The following is a 23,107-nucleotide window of genomic DNA, read 5'->3' as shown; positions in this document are numbered from 1 at the left end:
CTTTAGTCATTTGATAAAACATGAAAAAGCCAGTTAATGACTGTTAAATGAAGCAGTAAGTTAATATCTACATAAGAGTTCAGGTGTCACTATGATACAGGGAAGGTAATATTTATGAAATATTGCTCTGATAACGGGGATCAAAAAAGAGGAACATTATTCATCCCACCATTGTGAACAATTAGACCCGACACCACCTGGAAGTCCAGAAATAAAGTTTATTTCAGTTCGTCTTCAGCCTTCACAACAATTTAAATAGCAGGACAGAAGACGTCCGTCTCTGTACACATTGGTTAGTAAAAAAAAAAAAAAATCTAAACTCAGGTCAGACACTTCCACTTCCACATTCACTGATACTGCGTCTCTTTTTATTGTTTTTCTTTCTTTGCATTGAGAGGAAACATCCAAGTCGATGCAGCAACAGTAACCGTGCTTCTAAAGAGTTCATTAGAAGCACAAAAGTTCAGTTTGTCTCCCGTTTCTTGTCCTGAGGGAGTGCCTACAAAGAAAATGCTCCAGATAAAAACAACTTCATTTCAAAGACAATTTTTAACACAGCCGGCCCCGCCAAGAGAACACTGATTGTTTGGCAACGAGCAATATTTTGAGGCAATGGAAGCTGAAACATTTCCCTGCAACCTGCTCCAGGTATAACGGTCCTAAAGGCCTGCAGCCTGTTCATATTTTCCCAGGAAATTTTTGTTAAAGGAAATTGATTTTTGTTTGTACTTTTAAAAGTCTGAAATTCAAAATGACCTAAAAAAATTAAATAAAATTTGAGTATTTAATCTGGTAATTCCACATTAAAAATGCCAGAATCAGCTTAGTTCATATACAATAACTTTGGCATTTCACAATGAAGACATGATTCATTCACTGCGCCTTCATACTATGATTTTTTTTCTCACAGACCTTCTAAGCAGACTTTACAGGTGACTCTCAGGTTCAGCAGCTGGCTGCACGAAATTTCAGATGAAAAATTAATTAAAATTAAAACAATTCCTCATCCTCAGAAAAAAACTGTGACACTTCGAGTTGGTTTAAAACCGATTTAAAATTTGGTTGCAGTTTTTAACAAAGTTCAAGATTGTGTTTCAGTCCTGAAAATTTCATGTGTCCATCTGCTGTACTCCTGAAGTGATGAAGGACAAATAAGGCAATTTAAAAAGCACCAACCCTGTATGCTTTAGAGGCCTGCAATTCAGAGTTTTCACAGTATTATGGTAAAATTTTGCACGACTTCAGTTATGCTAAAGTTACTGTATAAAAACAAAACAAATTATTTTCTTATAATTAGTATCAAATTACTAATTATAATTTGGCAGGAAAGCATGAACGTTATGTTGAATCTTTGGGAATGATTACAGACCTTTAAATATAAAAGGCCATATTTTCCCCAGCTGCATTAGCTCCTTTGAGGCAACTTTCTGAAAACCTGAAGGTATGATCAGCAGGTTGGTGCAGCTGTCGAAATGACTGAATTAGGGATCTGCTGTGTCTGACGTCCCAACAATAGGAAAAACAACCCTGTAGGACAATGGGGTGTTTAGGGGAGTCTAAAGCCTGGGTTTCAGGGATTACTTGTACATACACTGACTTAATTACTTGAAACTCTGTTTAATGTAAGCATCCACCACTGTAATAGTATGTATACGACAGAAAAGAAGTAAATGCATAACAGGTCCCAAATCTGACTGTTTTTTTTAAAGCCGAATGACACCTTGTCTTTTCCAGTGTGCTCACTGGAAGGGGTGTGAAGCAAGCATGGGAACCTTTATGTCCTGAGTAAGAGTAAAGTTTTAATCTTGTCACACCTCCTTTACACTTAACTGTAAATTTAGCAATTAAACAGTGAAGAGTGAGATATTTGGGAAATATCAATTCAGATAAATATTAAATAGGGGAAAAAAAAAAAAAAAAAAACATGAAGTGAAGAGACTCTGTACGCATAGTCCCCAGACTTAATCATCCAATCAGAGGCAAAGTGCACAGAGATGACAAACTAAAATGTTGGACTGTTCCTTTAACAGATCAGGACTAGATGCGGGTAAATCCTCCTGAGCCCCACTGCCTCAGATACCCACCAACTACTGCAGCCCACCACACACAGCGAGTGTGCAAAGCCAGAGGAATAGAAAACTGCAAAAAGGTGACTGTAAACCATCTGAAACTGCAGTGCAGAATGATACTGACTCAAACTGCAAAAAATATACAGGAATGTGAATTAAAAACTAGAGAATAAAGTCCAAACCACTGTGAAACATCAGTAACAGTAATTGAATGAACATAAACGTGTTTAAAACATAACAGACGTGATCCAGTTTTTCCCACAGCTTTTAAAAAACTGGGGCTGTAATCTGTTCTGCTGTTCTGTTCATGCAATCGGACAGCAAGAAAAACAAAAGCCTTTAGAGGGCGCTAGTGAGGCTCTAGAGGCTGTGTCAAACATTAAATGTTAAGAAAATTACAAATCATTTTTGGATTACAAGAAAGCAGCACAAAACGTCCCAAAGCTTAGGAATGCCTCATTTACTGAGTTCATTTAGTCCTGCTTCATATTGTTATCTTTGATATATGCTGCGACTTAGAGCTGCAACATTTTTAATGCAGTAATGTTCCTGGGAGATAAACACCTTGTCAGTTATTCTACAAAATGTAGTTTCAGGGAGACCGTTTAAAACTTAAAAACAAAGCTGAGGTTTCTGCAGAACACAAATGGACGTTTCTCAACTACAGAGCACAAACATTAAAGGACTACGATGACCTGGATGACTGAGAACCTTCACAGACATAAAGAGCACAATCTGTAATTGCATAAGGGATTAGTCATGGTAGTACATGGTCAGTGGTTCCAGCCAGCTACATCGAACCACTGAGAATCATCTACAGTGTGTTCTGCAGGCACGTGTATGGCGAGGTGGAAGCAGAAGTGGGCAGGGCTTAATCTTTTAAGGTGGGGTTACAGTCCTGAGTGTTGTTGATTGTTCGACTATACGCTCACTTTTTAATCTATATATTGTTATGTTTTTGATTTTTTTTTTTTTTAAATATTAACCCGACAATGTGGGTCTGCTAATAGTAAGTCAATGATTTTATAAATGACTGGCTTGTATTTGCCAAATATTTCCAGAGCGTGGTGGAAACTTGAAAAGTTTAGACATATAAGCAAGAGTTCTGATAAATTAAGGTGGAAATGTGGCTCGTGATAAATAAAGTTTCCTATTTTAAACACTGAACCAGAAAATGTTGCAGTATTGAAAAAAAAAAATGGATAGGAGTATCAGATTACAGCCTCAGTCTTCATGTTTCAAGCTTTGAGAAAGTTTGTAAAACTCACAAAAGATGTAAAAAAAAAAAAAAGAAAAAAGAAAAAGAAGGAAAAAGGAAAAAGCTTAAACGTTTTCTTTTCCCACTTCATCGTTCATATGCTCAGCCAGTTTATCAGCTGCTGTAGAAGGTGCATCTTTAAACCTCCCAGTCTCAAAAACACATCAAACTACTAATTTCTACTTCATGCCATAGACGATAAAATCAAAATTAAAAAGTTGAATATAATGTAAAACAAACAAAACCACATAATTAAATACTAATATATACAGTGGTTTTTAAAAATTTGTTGTTGTGCTGCTGCACGTTAGAAATGTGCATGATTATAGCCACATAAAAAAAATTTAATCATATAACTGTGTGTAAACATAAATACTAATATTCCTAAGTTCGTCTTTAGTGTTGATCAGAGCACAGTAACAGCGGCAGAGAAACAGGAACTCCAAACCTCCATTTAGAAAATGTTGACACTTTTTGTGCAACAAAATAAAACAAACAAAAAAAATAAATGCATGAAAAGCTGAAATATGGAGAAGCGAGGTTTCCATAGGACATCAGCTACCACAGCATCATCATCATCATCAGCCCATCAAATAAAACAAATCCTTCAGAGAACTTAAGACATGAAACAGTTTGTTTTGTCAAATCAAAAGCTAAACATCTGAGACAATGAACATGAGAAACTTCAGTTACATTCTAGCTAGTTGTTGTTTTTATAAGTTGTTTATATCTTTGTACAGTGTCTGTTCAAAACAACAGTCATCTAAAAGGCGCTTTTTATTGTAAGTTACATCATTATTAGAGAGAGAACTGCAACAATCACACAATCACCTATAAGGAGTACTTGGTGACAACGGGGAGAATGAACTCCTTTTTAACAGGACGAGACCTCCAGCTGTTAGGGTTGGGCTGCATTTAGTGTGACTGGGTGGAGGGTGGAGCAAAAGGGAAGAGAGTAAAGATGGACACAGAGAGACTACAAACAACAAGAGAGCAACAGTTGCACATATAAGAATAAAAAGAAGTCGAGTAGAAGAGCTCAGTGCATCATGGGAAGTGCAGCCTGAACCTATAGCAGCATAAAAGGATGTTTCAGGGTCACCTCATCCAACCATAAGTAAAAGCTTTATTACAAAGGAAATTTTAGAAGTGGACAGTTCAGTTCAGGGTGTCCGTCTCCTGAATCCAAACTGGGAGCTAATTCTTTAGCCCGATAGCTGAATTCTCCAGCTTTCATTCTGCTTTTTGAAACCCTTACTATGAGGTCTTTAAGGTATGATGGCACCTGATCATTCTGGACTTTCTATGTAAGGATGAAGATTTAAAAAATACATTCTGGATTTAACAGGGAGCCCATGAAGTTGAGCCAATTTGGGAGAAATATGCTCTCTCTTTTTAGTCCCCTTAATCCTCTTACTGTTGCGTGGTGATCACTTGGGATCAACTGAAGGCTTTTCAGGGACAGGTGTCAAACTCCAGGCCTCGAGGGCTGGTGTCCTGCAAGTTTTAGATGTGTCCTTGATCCAACACAGCTGATTTAAATGTCTAAATGACCTCCTCAACATGTCTTGAAGTTCTCCACAGGCCTGGTAATGAACTAATCATTTGATTCAGGTGTGCTGACCCAGGGTGAGATCTAAAACCTGCAGGACACCGGCCCTCAAGGCCTGGAGTTCGACACCCCTGTCTTAAGACATTACCACTGAAACATGTAAGGTCTGCCTATCAAGAAGCATTTTTATGTCCCGTGTCACTATTTGTGGTCAGTTTTCTGTAATGTCTCACACAAATTATGTAAATTAATTTACGTTTCTCATGTTCTGCCTCGTGCTGTTTGCTCTTGATTGCTTTCTGTTCATTATGCGCTTTCTGCCCTTCAGTAGGAACTAGCTGGTTAAACGTTACTGGTTTTGCTCTTGCCCTTGGCTCCGCCTCCTGGGCTGCTTTTACTCTCTGACTTCCTGCCAGAGGAGTTCTGCATGGTGGACACTTTAACCGCAGAACCCGACTGACCACCACTGTTGTTGTTATTATGGTTTGAGTTTCCGCTCAGTGTCTCCATGATGGAGCGGAACGTCCCGAAAGGCCGCTTGCTTTCAGAACTTCCTGTTGGAGTCCTCTCCTTCCCTTGATGCACTTTTGTTGGCTCTGCCTCCTGACTGGAGCTCTTGTGCACCTGCTCATCGAATGTAACCCTCAGTTTGAGGTTCTGGGATGTCTTCCTGCGAGATGAGGGAGACTTCAGGGCACTCTTGGGGCTGGTTGCGACTTTCTGGCCATTGGTGGCATCCTGGTCCCCTGGAACGTCTGGGGTTTTGCCATCTGTGGCTTCAGGGTCACTGGAGGTGGGGGACGGGTTGTAGCCAATGCTATCTACTGACTTTGATCCACTGAGAGAAAATGCCAGCTTCCTCTCAACTGTGGAAGATGATGATGAGGGGAGGTGCTTTTTCATCATTAGTTGGAGGTGGTTTGACACCGGCTCCTCCTCTGTGATTGGCAAGTGGGATGGCCTATCAGGTCGTAGTGTGTTTGAGGGTGGAGCTCCCTGATTCTTGCCCTCTTCTGGTGGATAACCATCTGAATCGGATTCGCTTAAGGAACGCTGCATGATCTGTTTGAGTCTTGCTAGTTTGAGCTCTCTCCTCTCCACCAGCCCAATTCTGCGGCCCCCAGGAGCCCCAGGGCCTTCTCTGCTCATACCACCTGCAGGAGGCAGTCTCTCTCTAGGACAGAGTGTCTCCGACATGTCCTTCCCCAGGAGCTGCCGCAGCACGGAGTCTGGACCCACCCCTCCCTGACGAACCAACCAGTGACCGTCACCAGGAGTCCCCTCAGCAGTCAACATCATCTCTTGCCACGCCTCCACAGAGGGTTGATGGGAGCTGCAGCGCAGACAGGGAGACAGAGATCATGCTCCATGTTCATATTTTAACGCTTTAGTATTTCTGCCTTTGGTTAGCGATGAAAGCAGTGTTAAACTGCTTAGTCAACTACTTATTCACATCCCTAGTACATACACACCACTCAACAGTAAAACACAGCCTTTTTATTTAAGCAGTGTGTTGCTCAGCTGTTACCTGCTAGATCTGTTGGAATCATTAGCAACGATTTCTGTTTGTTTGGCATGACCTAAGGCACATGTCTATGTTTTTCAAGTTATTGTGGTCCTTCACCAAGCTCTACTGAGAAAGCTGCTGCTTTGTCACTTTACCAGCTCTGACTCATTAAGCAGATCTTAGCTTCCACATCTTCTTTTATTATATGATTAACTTTCATCTGTATGGCTTTTACACACCGAGCGTGTGTGTGTGTGTGTGTGCCTGTTACCTGGGTGATCTGGACGGTGTCCCCTCTGCCTTGTTGGGCTCCATCAGTCTCTGCAGCTGTTTCTGTAAGGCCATTCCCTCTGACGCCTGTCTACATGACAAACATGCAACACATGACAGATCTAACACTGAGACAGCTCCTGTGTTTTTCCAAGAACACTGAAGTCTGAATGCTGTCTGTTTCAAAACAATTACACAAACAGATTTCATGATGCAAATAATTAATAAAAGATATCCCACAAAGACACAAATAGCTCTTTTCTACTAGTACCCACTCATCTTGGCTCAGCTTGACTCAGCTCGGTTTTTAGGCTTTTCCATTAGATAGCAGTACCTGGTATCAGGTACTTTTTTAGTACTTGCTCAGCTGGGGTTCGATGTGAGCTGAGTCTATGTGAAAATGTGACGTCGACAGGCAGCATGCCACCGATTAACCAGTCAATGATGAGTCATGAGAGAAAAATCCAAACCGCCATTTTTAAAAATGGCCCTGGATAGTTTCCAGCAACCCTGAAGTGAATAAGAAGTTTAAAAAAAAATGGACGGCTGGATCTTTTCCAAAGAATTATTATTAATGACCACCAGTGGTGATGATGTTCTCATCTCATAATGTGATAAGCTGAACATTTTGGGGTTATGACATATTTGAGACTCAGATAACAGGATGATAATACTATTCTAAACTATGCAAAAACACATCAACTTACTCATTGAGCTGCTTGGTGAGCTTAACAACCTGCGAGGCCAGCGACATGCAGGTTTCTACTACAACCAGGTAGCGGGCGCAAGTGGTGTGTCCCTGCCGCTCGGCACTCTGGGAAGGCCGCTCCCCCTGCTGGTTCTGGAATGTCACATTGGAGCCGTACTCCACCAGAGTCTGGATAAACAAACGCAAACCTTTCACAGTTCTGAGCTCTAGCCCACAAGTTTCAGACGTTTCAGAGAAGCAGCTCTCTCATTTAAACCATATCATTAGTTATCAGTATTTTGATTGTCAGCCTGGGCTAGCCAGCAGGAAGCAGACAAGACTAATAATATCCGCCCTTCCTTCAGCAGGGTGTGCCACTTACAGAGAAAATACCCCTCAGCCTCTATTGCAGGAAAATTAGCGAAAAGTGTAAAACCTAACACTTGTAATAAATCAGTGTTGTGTCAGGTTAAGTAAGAGAAAAAGGAACTAACCAGAATGTTGCAGCGAGCATTTAACCTTTTACTCTACAGAAGCGTGATGGATGGTGATAAAGTGATAAATCTCCGAGCAAAGAAACAATATTTAGGAACAGGAAAAAAAGGTTCAAGATAGTAGAACTTTTTAAAAACCCCGTGAATGACACATTACCAGAGAAACAGATGAATAAAGACAAAGCATTAGCTGCTCTGAGACAATAAACAATATGACCAACTCTCCACCTGCCGCAGGTCGAGGTTAGAGCTCAAGTCATTCAGTCCACACAGATTCTGACAGCAGGCGGACTAACAGCAGAACCTGCTGTATATTTATGGGAGCAAAACATCCAGTGATGTAAATCTTGAAGCTATATCACAGACTTAAACATCAGGTTACCTGTATACAGCTGAGGTGACCATACTGAGCTGCTATGTGGACTGCAGTGTTTCCGTTCTGGTCGACTTCATCCAGAGAGATAGCCTGTTCCTGCATGAACTGAAGCAACCACAGCAACACCTTCTCCTGAAGGGAGAGATGGCATATCCATTAAAACAATATAACTAAATGTTCATCGTCTTATTGGATCAGTGAAATGAGAGTAACCATGATAATGTGTCATTATTTGTTAATGATAGTTAAAAGCAGCAATAAATTCTCATAATAAAGTTTAACAGTTCATGTGATTCAAGCATTTCATTTTAGCTTTTACACTAGAATATCAACAGCAAAAACATGCCAGGTTAAGTTATTAAGATGGTCGTCCCTTGCACAGCGGCTTTACGCTACTCCTATTTCATAGGATGGGTTAAATAAAGTGAATGAATTTTCCTCATGGTAATAATAAAAGATAACTTAAAAATAACACACAAATTAAACTTACGCTAAGTAAACAGACAAACAATCTGATTTGTTTATTGACTGCTGTGCCACACACTTGGAAATCACAGATGTCACAAGCAAATTATAAATTACCAATATATCCACCTACTGACTTGTAGGGAATGAAAACACTTAATGTGTAATGTGGAAAAAATAAAATCGACTGCTCTCATCACCTGCATGTGTGTGTTTATGTGCACGTGTGTGTATTACCTGTCCATATCGGGCCGCGTAGTGGATCAAACTGGGATGTTCTCTGGTGCAGCTCAGCTCGGCAATGGCTTCTGTCTCACTTACCATCCACCTCACGCACTCCAGATGACCATTCTACAACAAACACGCACGCATGTTTCAATCACTTCGAGCCATATCAGCCGGTGCATGTCCAAACTGCAATGTGACCAGATCAGTATTTAGCCAGCCAGCTTCTTTGAAAAAAAGCTACCGAATGTTCTTCATGCGGGCAACAACTTCACCTAAAATAAGCTGAGTTTTTCTAGGAGTAAGAACAGGGCTGGCACAATTTATTTCTTATAGAGTGTTACAGTGAGAAAAGACAGCTTCCTAAAATGTCACAACATGATTCTTGTGATATTTTCCAGAGAGGAACCATTGCTATGAACTTATTTGTGTCTTTAGATCCAAACTGTTATGTACTACTGATATGTGGCCTAAAAAGTAGCCAAGTTCCCACAATGAGTCAGTGAAAAGATTTATGCCCCTGCAACGTGAGTAATACGACTACATTCATTTAACATACTTCAGCATGGACCAGGTGGCTGGAAATCTGTCATCCTGTTAATCTAAGCATATAAACAACAGTCTTGTTAATAACAACCAATCAGGAATCAGCAAATAGCTGCAGAGCTTGTCTCCAGATAACACACTTCCCTTCTGGCAGCCAATCAAGAGCCTAGTTTCCACTACAGGGCTGCCAAAGCAGGACCTGCTCATATTTGCGGCATTTAACTTCTTTCTTTCTAACATCCTGCGGCTGCCAATAGAGCTGGAGTAAACGTTTACCTAATTTTATCAAAAACCTCCATCTTATTATTACAGTATGACCTCACTGACCAGCTGTCAGTAACCAATCAAATGTCTGCATACCCTTGTTAGCTTACAGATGTTTTTTTCTACTTTCAGGAGGACTAATATTTTGACCTGCAGGTATGAACAGTGGGAATTTGAAGACTTAAAGGGTATACAGGCACATTACATTCACATCATGCAGGGTAGATACATAGCTAAAATAAGGCTGAAGCTGCATAAACACATTTCTTACACTTTTGTTGGACTTTATCTGACAAACAAGATACTGCAGTTAATGTGTGTAACATGCATGATGACACCGCTGAATGCCAACACTGCTGGGTGACCCTGAACACACCACACAGTGGGGTGCCAGTACTCTGGCTTGATGTAATTCAAAGTTGTCTTCTCAATGTCATTAAAGCAGAATCTCTGCCAGCACTTGAATACAAGCATGTTACTTTGGAGACATACACCCAGTCTAACACTGAAGTTCACCTTGACCCCCAGACCAGCGGGGGTGAGCTGCTGGTTGTTGCGCTCATTGAGACAATCCTCCCCCATCAAAGATGTGAGATGCTGCAGACAGTCGGCGTGGCCCTGAGAGGCCGAGATGTGGAGCAGGTTGTTTCCATCCTCGTCTCTGATCAGCTCCAGATTATCAGCTGCCAGGTGAGGCTGCACAAGGAGGACAAAGAGGAGAAAACACAGAGGTTGTGAAGTGTAAAGGACGACGGGGTGATGAGGAGAAGGATGACAAAATATGATGAAATACGCACCAGCAATGAGATCTGTCCTTCTCTAACGATGTTAATGATGTTCTGGTTCTTCTTGGATTCCTCGTCTACTTCCCCTCCTGCTCCACCACTCCCTCCAAACCCCCTTGACCCACCTCCCACTCCTCCTGATGCAGAAGCCCAGGATTTGGAGCTGTCCTGCCTGCTCACGCTGCCCCCTGGCAGAGGGAAAATTAGTCCTGGGCCCCCTGGAGGGTCCACACTTGGTCTCTGGCTCTGAGAGTCTGGATAGACCCGTGCAGACAGCAGTTTGTCTGAAAATCATGTCATGTCTTTATATGTATATATATATATATATATGTTAGCACGGAAGAACAGAACAGAGGACAGTACATTTATTTAATACCTGCATCAGAGAAAGAAGAGAGAGAGGACGAGCAGCTAAGGAGGCCAGAAGACATCTCTGGCTGGTAACCTCCTCCACCTGGGGATCGGTGGAGGTGGTGGAGGTCTGGATCCATTGATTTGGACTTCCTCAGGTCAGACCACTTCACTGGTGACAGAACGCAATACTGCAGAAAACACCAAGTGAGCTTTTAGTTTAAGTGAGAAAATTACAGTCACAGTTATATTGGAGTCTGCAGAGGGTCCCAGTGCGGTGGAAGACATCACGCCTCGTCCCTGTACCAAAGACGCCACATCCCAGTGGCCCCCAGGATTACAGGCCTGTGGCACTGACCTCCCATATCATGAAGACCCTGGAAAGACTCATCCTGGACCAGCTCCAACCCATAGTCAGACCACATCAGGATCCCCTTCAATTGGCTTACCAGCCCCGACTCGGAACTGAGGACGCCATCATCTACCTGCTCAATCGTGTCTACACCCATCTGGGCCAGCAGGAGAGCACTGTGAGGGTCGTGTTTTTTGACTTCAAAAAACAGCCTGCTGACTCTCCTGGGTGATAATGTTATATACCTATGTGGTATGTGACTTTTGTTGCTATGATGCCAGGTCTCTCTTGGAAATGAGATTTTTAATCTCAATGAGATTTTTTACCTGGATAAATAAAGGATTAATAAAAATAATCTAACAGCGATGCAGGTGGATGCTTCTCTGTGTCCCGTTGATTACCTGTCAGGAAGACCACAGTAAGTGTGCCTTCCACATTGTGATGGTAATTAGCAACACAGGGGCACCACAAGGGACTGTCCTCTCCCCCTTCCTCTTCACCACAGACTTCAGCCACTGCACAGAGACCTGCCATCTTCAGAAGTTTTCTGATGACTCTGTGGTGGTTGGATCAGCAGGGGTGATGAGTCCGAGTACCGGGCTGTGGTTGACTCCTTTGTCACGTGGTGCGAGCAGAATCATCTGCAGCTCAACGTGGCAAAGACCAAGGATTTGATTGTGGACCAGGAAAGACCAGGAAATCCACGGGGTCAGCATGGACATTGTGACATTGACTATAGATACCTTGGAGTACACATAGACAATAAACTGGACTGGGTTAAAAACACCACTGCACTTTACAGGAAGGGCCAGTGTCATCTGAGGCAGCTGAGGTCCTTCAAGATTTTCTATGAGTCTGCTGTGGCCAGAGCAATCCTCTATGCTGTTGCATGCTGGGGCAGCAGGTTGAGCATTGCTGATGCCAACAGACTCAATAAACTGATCCACAAGGCCAGTAATGTTGAGGGTATGGAGCTTGACTCTCTTAAAGTGGTGTCGGGAAGTGAATTTTGTCCAAGATAAAGACAATGTTGGACAATACCTCCCACCCACTCCATGACATGCTGGCTAGCCACAGGAGCACGTTCAGTGAGAGACTGAGATTACCAAACAGCGCCACTGAACAACACAGGAAATCATTCCTGCCTGTGGCCATCTCCCTGTACAACTCCTCCATCTAACACATTGTAAACACTGCAATAGTTACATCTTTTTGCACACACTCTTTTCTTACTCAGTACTGTTGCTGTCAATTTTCTTGATATTTATTTATATTCACATCTGTCAACCCCAGATATTTATTATTTGGTGATTTGTGTATATATTGTGCTATTCCTTTTATCTTAACATACTGTATTGTTGAATAGTCTAGTCTATATCTGTTAATGTTACTGTACAGGAGCAACTGTAACCCACATTTCAAAAGTAGTAGCTATATTTATTTGTTTATGTATATGTTTAGGTCTGGACAGAGGCACTGTAAATACAAACAGAAATATGAAGCATAAAAGATGCTGGCTGACTCACCTGAGTTTGTGAGCTACTACTGCTGCCCAGGCTCAGAGGCTCATTGTGGGTTAAAGTGGAGTTCTTCAGCCCTCCTCCCCGATTCCTCTCCAGTGTGCCTCCACCTATGTTGCTCCCCGTCACTGACCGCTTGTCGTGGGGAACACGGGGCAGCGTGGACATCTGCTGAGTGGACTTGATATAAGGCACATCCAGGATCTCATCCATGTCCAGATCATAGTGCTCCAGTTCCCCAAACAAAGCCTGGGGGTTGTTGCTCCCTCCAACAACACCAACACTGCTGCCCAGGCTCTTAGCCTTTCCTCCCTGCCCGTCAGAGGAGGCATTAGTCTGTTTGTCAGGGTCATCCTTACTACTCTCAACTGGCTCCCCCAGAACCAGCCCCTGACCTTGGACTTTACCATCGGTCTCTGCGTCAGTGGTTTCTGGTTGGTGCTTAAGAGGTGAGACCCTCTTCACCGGCCGGAACTTACTGTGAACCTCAGCAATCCCTGTGGGTTTGATTCCCCCGCCGCTGTGGGAGGACACACTGCGGCTCCAATTGATGGCTGGAGCTGCAGGAGGACAGGATGATCAGAGATCTGATCTAAACTGTTTCAAGCCAAACTGTAATTATATTATTGTTAAGTTACCTTGCCTCTCCTCTGCCTGACCATCGCTTCTCCTGGACAGCTCAGGGATGCTCTTCAGAGACGTGACAGAATACTGTAAGAGGATGAGGAAAGATTAAAAAAAAAAAAAAGACAGAAAATTGTACGCAGCAGTCCAGCAGCTGTGCAAGGAAGTTATATTTAGATATTAGCCAATTACTTTAAGTACTGACAGATTGTAACTTGAAGCAGTTACAGCTGTGTAATTTCAAACTCCTTCCTACACAGACCCAAAGCCAAGAAAATCTGTCCAAATCTTTCCGTCATGAAAGTTAACGGAATAAAGAAATGCACTGACTAAATGCGACCAAGAACTGAGAGCAGTTCGAGGCCACCTCGTGCAATCAAGGTGGCCTTGACTGCACGATGCTACAGTCAAGGCCACCTGTATCATCCCACCCATCCAAAATTGATACAATGCTATGGGCTGGCTAATTTATTTTATTTTCCTATTTATCAGATAGATAAAACAGGTCCTGCCACTTAGCCTTAGGGTTAGTGTGTATGGCTGATTTATACTGTAACTTAGAGGAAAGTGCATCCCTGATCCATGCCTTTGCCACTACCCTAAAAGCCTACATCCTGTGGAACCTGTGCAATGATCACTAACAGCTGTCTGCAGCTGGCTTTGTCTCAGCATCTCTGACTTTAACCTGATCTGTTTTCTGTGGTGTGTCAGTTGGTTATCAGCTTCAGCTCTTCATCACTTTTTATCTGAGGTTACTGCCTGAGTCTGCTGCTGGCACCATCTGCACAGACATGGTCTGGTTATCTGTGGACAATCCAGGCCCAAGTGAACCTCTAATGTATTTACTAGCACATCATATGTCAATTAACACTCTCAGTGGTAGTCTCTTGAGTTGCTCACCTGAAAATTTGTTGTTTTCTTGCCCATTTCATGTTGTCATTAGTCATTTCACCCACAGCTGTTTGAAGTTGCCAAATATCATTCACTTTTTACAGTCTCTCAATGCCACGTCCCTGCAAATTGCTTCCAGTGTGCATGTAACTTAACTCTCTACTGTAGAACTCCAGCACTGCCAACATTTTTTAATCTATTTGCCTTTCATTTAAAGTGTTGTTTTTTTAAGTTCCTGCAAAAGTACACATTTTTTATGAAGTTCACCAAATGCGGATGATTTTAAGTGAATCAACAGTCATGCTAATCATTGATCAAAATAATCTTTTTTAAGCACTGAGCAACCATAAATATGCTTATTGCAAAGTTAGCATTATTTACATAGCTGTGTGTAAACTGAAGGGTGGTAGTGACTATCATCTTCTTGAGCTCCAGAGATACGCAAAGACTGAACTGCTTTATATTCTGTTAGCTGCGTACAACCCCATCAAACTTTACTGGTGATGAAGATGCAGCTGGTAGTTGCGCCCCTGTGGGCAGCTTGTCATATCATACTGACCACTGAATCATCAGAGAAGTCGATCTCATCCAGGTCGAGGTATTCAGGAGCCTCCATCTTCACACCACATCATCAGCCTCACAACCAGCTGCAGACAAAAAGGCAAGATGTCAATGTGTGACTAAAAGCACTAACAAAGCAACAGGATATCACTAATGGTTTCCCTGTGCTCATCAGCATCAACATTCAAAGTCAATAGACAGTTTTGTGTTTCTGTGTTTGATGAATGTTTGACTTGTTGTTTTTGGTTTAGCTGAGCCAATTAAAAAAGTCCAGTTTTCAAATTTATGGGAATAATTTGTAAAGAAAGAAAAAAAGTAGACTTGGGTTTGACTGGTAATTATTCCTCACGCTTATCTTTTTTTGGCGGGGGGGGGGTTGCATTTTATACAAATCAGGACAATAAAAGCCACAACTTTCTTTGCCTAGCTTTTTTATTTAGCAGCATTTAAATCATGAAAATGAAAAAAAAAACAACCTCTGGGAATTACTGCTGCAGTGATATGATCAGTGGGGATAAAACACAGGAAGTAGCTGCAGGAAACAGTTTGGCTGAAAATGTGCGTTAAAGTGCTTTTTGATGATCTTTTTCTAACTGATATGACAAATTTCTGCACCGGGAACAAAGTCACAGAACAAATAACAAAGTCACTTCTATTTTAAGGAGAATTTTCTCTTTCACCCACCAAGAAAGGGCTAAAAGGGATTATTTGAAGCAAATCAAATCCTCTTCTACTGGGTAATGCCGCACATTTAAAACTGTCTAAAGCCCTAACTGTCAACTGCACAATCTGACTGAGCAGTTGTGATCAAAGGCAACACACAGCAGGATAATCAGGACTAATCACAGAGCAGCGTGACTTGTACCATGAGCACGCAACCTCAACAAACACAAGAGCAAGAAGCTCCCTGGCAACAAAAGCCAAACTCTGAAACAAGAAACAGAAAAAAAAATCTGTCAAATCTGAAAGTTTTCACTATTTTTTTGTACAATAACTTTAGGCTATCTAATGAAGCTATGCAAAATTTTACTCCCACATTAGGAAACTTTTCTGCTTTACATGGCCTCTGATTACATAGGAATTCATTTTTAAAATGCCTAAAATTTCCAACATTTTTCTGTCCTCTTAACATAGGTAGAGGATAACCACATGACAATTTCAGGGATGATAAACACATGTAAGCTGCATGCCTTCATTCATTGCTTTGTAAAGTGTGAGACGAACTGCAAATGAGACTATTCGCATTCAAAACAAAAGTTGGACTTGCATGCAGACGTGAAAAAAAATACGTTGAAAAGGCTGTGGAAGTCCCTGTATTAAGCACGTAAACCTGTGGCACAAAAATCACCAAACTCGGACGACCACAGACTGTTTTCCTTCGTGGTGATGAAGGAAAATGCTGGGCTGGCATGTAAAAGGGCATTTATTCTCTTCAAGGACCTGAAGCTCCATAAAGCACCCCTCCAACAGCCAAACCCATCTGTTCTCTGATTGGATAGTTAAATTTGTGATTGACATGACATTGGCCAATCAGATGAAAGGAAGAAAAGTAGGGTCAAAATTTGTACTTTTTGCACACACACAAATCTTTTTTACACATACAAATCCTGAATTACAAGTACAAAATATTTATGACCACAATTTGAGCCCATAAATATCACCTGATGACTACATGAAACCTCCAGTAACCACTCACAACTTGTGGTTACCAGGGGATCACTGACTAATCATTGGGCCTGCATGAATGTGGCTGATTGGGTCAAGTATAGTTTTCACAGCAACTTTTAGCAACCACTCTGGAACTGGTCATAGGGTTGTCAACTGGACTCTAGGCTGGTGTGACTGAGGCCCAAGATGGCTAATGAGGTTTCCAACTATTACTTTTGTTCATTAATCAATTTACATACTAACTCTATAAAAGTCTCCAGAGCCCACAGGGATGTTTCCAAATTACTTATTTTGTCAGAGGGAGAGAGAATGTGAAAACACATATTGAACAGATTCCATTTACATGACAGCACAGAAAAACTCAACAATCACATCAGCACTGTTTCTAGTTAAGATCCTGCAAGGAAAGAGAAGACACGTCATCAGCTCCTGTCATTCATCAGTGCCATTCTCTTTCTTTGAAAATCCGGCCAAATAGAGAACAAGCTCTGACCATGAAGCTGGTATGGTTTGTAAAAAAATAAATAAAATATTGCTCACCAATGCTGTAATCGTCAGTGTTTTCTGTGTAATTTCCTGTTCTATTCCAGCTGGTAGGACTAAGTAACCAGGGAGTAACATGGTTATGGCTAAAATCAGATCGTGTTTACATTTCTTTTTTGAGTTCAGAGCTCATAACAACGATCAGATCAAAGATGAAACTGGCTTTGAAAGCTCTTCATAGATACCAAACTCACAGACTAGTTTCCGGTATTTAGTAAATTACTTTAAACCTCTATTTGTCACGACTGGGGCAGCAGCCGTTGTGATGAGTGGAAAGGAGGACTCGAATGCAGCACTTACTAAGATGTGAGGGTGGTTTATTAAGAATACAGAACACAAAGTGGGGGATGGCAAAACAGAACTAAGGATAAACTAAACTGGGAGAAACTAAACCATAGAATAGCAAACCTGAACACAAAGGGAGGACAGCAGAGAGAGCACGCTGAGGATTCACAGAGTAATGCAGAGACACAACGAGGAACAGAGGCAGACACACACTATAAATACACAGAGGGACTGGGAAATCACACACAGGTGGGAGACACAGCTGGACCTGATTATCCTGATCAGACAGGGGACACTAACACCAGGGACCAACAGAGGGAGCACCAACCCAGAAACCCAGTATCCAAAACCCCAAAACACAAACCATCCCAAAACAGCCCACAAACAATAATAATAACAACAACAATAAATACACCAAACACGAGCGATCGTGGCTCGAGAGTTGGGAGTTCGCCTTGTAATCGGAAGGTTGCCGGTTCGAGCCCCGGCTTGGACAGTCTCGGTCGTTATGTCCTTGGACAAGACACTTCACCTACTGCCTACTGGTGTTGGCCAGAAGGGCCGATGGCGCGATATGGCAGCCTCACTTCTGTCAGTCTGCCCCAGGGCAGCTGTGGCTACAACTGTAGCTTGCCTCCACCAGTGTGTAAATGGGTGGATGACTGGGTGTGTAAAGCGCTTTGGGGTCCCTAGAGGGGACTAGTAAAAGCGCTATACAAATACAGGCCATTTACCACAAAATCACTGATTCATGGACTCAGGCCCATGACACTAGTAGCATATTTTTATAATAACACTTGAGGCCATTTTAATTCTACGTTTCCCACTTACAAAATAACTACCAAAAACTGCCAAAAAGTGAAAAATATACTTCTTAGAATTGAAAGTAAGATGTGCTGAAGAAAAGATGAGACATCAAAAGATAGACACATTATACAGAGGAGGAGATTTCACTAAACACCCAGTGGCCCGCTCCTTCACACAAATAGCCAAACAGCAATAGAAAGTCAATGTTGCCATGTTGTGTGGCACATGGATACTGTTGAGGTTCAGTTTCAGCTGAATGGGAGTGGGTGTATCTCTCTTTATTGTAAAGATGGAGATAAATACACTTCTTGAAATGTTCATTGGCTTATTATTGAGTTCCTGCCCCTTTATATCCCATGGTTCATGTTCACCTGAACCTCATATAGATGTTCTTAAAAAGTAAAGTTTTAAGAATAATTTTAAAGTAAAAAAGAAAAAGAAAAAAAAAGACTGTTTTATTTAGTTGATAATATTTAGCAATAGAGGAATGATGACAGTGCTATATACAATTTCAGTATGCAATTTAAAGAACATACGCATGGTCAAAAATGACTCACATTACAACAGGAGGACACAATAATACCACCCAGAGTATCAGGTTAGACACAGGCTTTCTGAATTTCTTAGGGCCAAACAGAGTGAAAATTACAAGTCACACTGCCCTTCATGTCTCCAAGACATGCCTGTAGCTTCAGTAATTGATTTTTCCCCTGACTTAATAGTTAAAGAAAATCAGGTATTATCTGTATAGTAATAGAAATGTATCCATGTATAACTGCATTGCTCTCTGCACTACATGAAACCCTATAGAACTCATGACTCCATCTTTTGTATGAGAGGAAAAAAAACCTCCAAGTTTACATAAAGAAACTGGAACTGGACAAATATGATTTAAAGCAGCACAGCAGATTTCTAGCTTCATTCTTCTCATCTGAAGCAGCGTGCCATTTGTTCAGTGTTTTATTACTTGCAAGTGGGACGGGTAGCTATTTTTCTTTACCTCATTCTCAAACAAAGTCAACATTTTTTGTGTTTGTTTATTTAACATCTTATTTGGCTATACGTGGAATTTTATACACACAAGACCAATGAAATGTATGCACATTTAGAAAGAGGCTTCAAAACAGCTACAATAAATCCCAAATTGTTACAAAGGTGGCTGTAAAAAAAAAAGCAGCAAGATTTCTTTGTAGACTAAATTTGTGCTGATGTTAAAAAATATCTATACACACAAATTAGAAATAAAGAATGAAAATCAAAAAAACTGATTGCACGTTAGCCCCATTATTTGCAAGAAATCTGCAGCTTAATCAATGATGGAAGTATTAGTCATGAGAGGATCACCTAAAATAACACCATGGCTACAGTGGAGTCAGACTGTGAGACCTCTCACGTCATCAGGTGGTGTACCTACAATAAGATCCAGATGTTCTGAGGGAACATTTCATTTCTTTGGCCCATTCTTTCGGGATCATGGAGCCTGTTGATGTGAGATCACTTACAGCTATCTGCATTTAGAACCAAACTGAAAAATCGTCAATTTTCTCACATATATAATAAGTTACTGTGTGCCGCTGTGCCATACCTCGCCTTAAAGAAGCTTTAACCCCTACTCTACCACATAAGTTTCTCATCTTTGATTACTAACATTTTTTTCCTTGTACACTGCTTTCAGAGAAAAATAAAGCAAGAAGTAATTTAAAATTCATATGGTCATTTTCCAGGCAATAATAGAAATCTGTCTGTTTTTCTGACCACACATTAAGACTACGCTTAGAGATTTCTTTATGTTTTGAGAAGAACAAACGTCCAGTCATGGAAGTCCAAGATGTTCAGAAAGCAACAAACTGGTGCGTCCGTGTAAGACTGGAGCTGTTTTCAGACTGCGTGGGAGTCAACGGGTCAAAATAAAAAACCCTCTGATTGCAGCTTTGAGAAAGAGTCGAGCCTGCATATCCTTGATAACAACAGTTTAGGCTTCGAAACCCGACATCAAAAATAACATAGAACTTTTAAAGAAAAGAAAAGGAAGGAGAACAACATCTGCTCACTCTGTTTATGTGAACAGCTGACGAGTCCAAATCCTTCCAGACAGCAAGACACAAAAATAATCAGAGATGAAGCGTTGTTTTGGAGGAAAGACAAGAAACAAGGATGGGAGTTTATTCTTTCCTCAAAGTGTAATTAGAAATTTACTGCATGCTACTTCGCATTTCCCATGGAAATCAGTGAAACTAAAATCCACCTTCCGTCATCTCAAAGTCTCCCTTATTTACATGTTCTGACTTGTTTGTTGAACTGGTGTAAAAATAGAAATGGAAGCAGTGATCTAACGACCACTGGGAGCAGGGAATGCACACAGCACCTCTAAAACCCTGAACTCCTCGTGAGGTTAGTTGGGTTCAAGCGCCACTGTCAGCTGAGCCCTGCCAAACACAGGTTGCAAGATAAAGCTGTAAATCAGACAGAATCGAGACCTGGAGTTTCTTCAGAGCTCACCAAGTTAAATTTAAATGACAGCATACAGAACGACATTCAAAACATGGATTACAATCATAATATCCATGTCCATACAGTAGAAAACCCACACTGACAAAAGAAACTGCAATGATAGCCACAGGATATAACAATAACTCCCATGACACAACTGACTAAATGGACACTACCCGGGGAGACAATGAGCAGTAGAAAATAGAAAATAGATGATAGATTACCCAATTAAAGAGGAACAGCTAATATTAGCACCCTATTTTTATTCTTGGACTTGGCATCATTCACAGTTCATTATTTATCCTTATCAGGGCATCCAGTTCATCTTCTCTCACTCAAACAAGCTGCTTAAAATCCTCCACTTTTAAGCTAACTTTCTTCTGATTGTCTGCCTGTCACCAGCAGAAACAGTCGGTAAGTGAGGCTTCTGCACTTAGAACCCTCATTGGCATTATGTGCCAGTTTTCAACCAGTGCTCCCCTGGGACTGCTGTGGTTACAGGAGCCATTCAGCTCCTCAACCAGTGTTTGCACCAGAGAAATAAAAGCTACTTTCAAGTAGCCTCGCATGTTTGATTTGACAGGTGGTTACTTTACTTTACTTTATTCTGGCCTTAATATTAGTTGGAAGCAGTCTGATAGATAACAGTTATTTTTTCCAGTAAAAACTGAGTAAATTTATCAAAGATCTGCAGATTTCAACACCTCAGAAAATAAGATTGTCTTCGCACTAGACAAGATTTAAACCAATCAGAAAGCACTACTTGCGTACTTTAAATGACTAAAAGTACTGTACATGTAGTATGGCAACACTTTAAAAGCAGATAAAAGTAAAATACGAGAAACATTTGACTTTATTTAAAAGGACAGTTAGTATGAAGCAGACTTAAAGAGGCCAACAGAGCCCTATGCTTTCTGCTTTATAAATGACAACAAAGGATGGGAGGCGAGTGTGCTCCTATGATTCTTACTGACAGCTTGTTTAATCCTCGGATACCTGCTCAAGCAGCAGGAGGCTAATCAGTTAAGCTAGCTAGCTAATCAGCATCTAAAGAAGCTAATGTGGAAGCTAACAGGCTAGCCAGGCTGGCAGTTGGAAAATTGGGTCAAAGAGAAAGCTCAGGTAAAAGATAAGGCGGTCGGAATAAGGAGCCGTTAGCTCTCGGTTAACGGACAGTTTTCAGACACGGTACCTTTCGGAAGTCAGGCAGCCGAGGGGGGTTAGCCGGTTTAAGGAGCTGGTTGCTGCTAGTGGTAACGCTAGCTGGATGGTTGTTGGATCCAGCTGTTTTTTTCCCTTCTGTCGCCTCTCTGTCTTGAAAAGCACAAAGACTTTGACATATGGGCAGCACAAAGCGCCGGAAACAGGGTGAGCTCTCACTCTGAGGAAATTTCCCAAGACCACGTAGTGTGGAGAAAAGACAAACTTCACTTTCTTTTTGATTTTTTTAGGCTAAATAAAGCAAAATAAATAAATAAATAATAAAAAAATTAAATAAATAAATAAATAATTTGTGTTTGTTTTCTTTTACTATTGTTGTGCAGCGGGGTAGCTTATTCACTAAGGAGCAAAGCAAGAATAATACACATTTTCAAAAGAATTTGAAATAATATCTAACAAATTTCATAGCATTGAAAATAATGTCAAACATTTTTTTTATTTATAAACAAGAGTTTACAAAAAGTGTTTTCTAGTAAACGTAGAGTAGGTAGTAAAGCAGGTAAACGTATTAAGATCCCAAGTCCCCCCAAAAACACAAGAACAAAAGACAAAACCCACATAAACAACATGACTAAAATGAAAAGCACAGCGAAATTACCATAATAATAATGTTATCAATAAACAAAATAATAAGTGAAATAAGTGGGGAACAATCCTAGGATGACTGGGCTAGGTCAGGGTTTGAACAGAGAAGTTTGCCTTTGAGTTTTAAGCAAAAGGGACCGAGTGACAGAAACTGCTAAAAGCTGGAGACAAAATATAGACTTAAAAGACTGATATATAATATATTATAGGGTTGATTGTCAGACGCTTTAATTCAGTGTTTCACATGTAGAAACATAGACATTGAAATTGAAGAAGGGGGGGTGTGTTGTTGCTGTTTTTCTTTCCTTTGGACCATTTTGAGGTCCAACAAGTGCAATTTGAACAATCAAAGCTATGCCTATCTATGTAACTGAGAAAGAGTGGAGCTGGACAAGCCTATATCGAGTTACATTAGCCGCGCTGAGAGGCTTTGATAACTGTTTAAAAGTCCTTTATAGAAATGCGAAGATAAAATTGTAGATAGTACATCAAATAAATATTATTAATTGTTGTAATGGTAATAATGAATCTTCAACTTTGTTACAAGAATTGAATTAATAAAAGTGGAGACGAATAATGTGCAGAAATGTGACCTTTATTTGATTTTTCTGACCAGATGTGTCCACTTCTTATATATATATATATATATATATATATATATATATATATTATATAGAAATGTATTTTACAACAAGAAAAATAAGAAAGAA

At 40.9% G+C, this 23,107-nt stretch overlaps 1 protein-coding gene across 1 annotated transcript; it reads right to left on the bottom strand.

Annotated features, from left to right (window-relative positions):
• Positions 1-209: 209 nt before the first annotated feature.
• Positions 210-21,897, bottom strand: sncaip (synuclein, alpha interacting protein). Its single transcript, XM_085426343.1, has 12 exons — positions 21,784-21,897; positions 14,797-14,884; positions 13,361-13,433; positions 12,729-13,282; positions 10,876-11,041; positions 10,512-10,783; positions 10,231-10,410; positions 8,917-9,030; positions 8,221-8,346; positions 7,364-7,533; positions 6,658-6,747; positions 210-6,212 (listed from the first exon to the last, which is right to left on the bottom strand). The coding sequence occupies exons 2-12, from the start codon at positions 14,851-14,853 to the stop codon at positions 5,222-5,224; spliced, it is 2,793 nt and encodes a 930-aa protein (XP_085282469.1). The 5' UTR covers positions 14,854-14,884; positions 21,784-21,897; the 3' UTR covers positions 210-5,221.
• Positions 21,898-23,107: the final 1,210 nt, after the last annotated feature.

The sequence above is a fragment of the Rhamphochromis longiceps genome, linkage group LG12 (assembly GCF_057381845.1).
Source record: "Rhamphochromis longiceps isolate RC_006_pf linkage group LG12, R_longiceps_female_GT1.1, whole genome shotgun sequence".
In the NCBI taxonomy this organism is placed as follows: domain Eukaryota; kingdom Metazoa; phylum Chordata; class Actinopteri; order Cichliformes; family Cichlidae; genus Rhamphochromis; species Rhamphochromis longiceps.
Note: the sequence above shows the minus strand (reverse complement) of the source record. Positions and strands in the feature narration are given on the sequence as shown.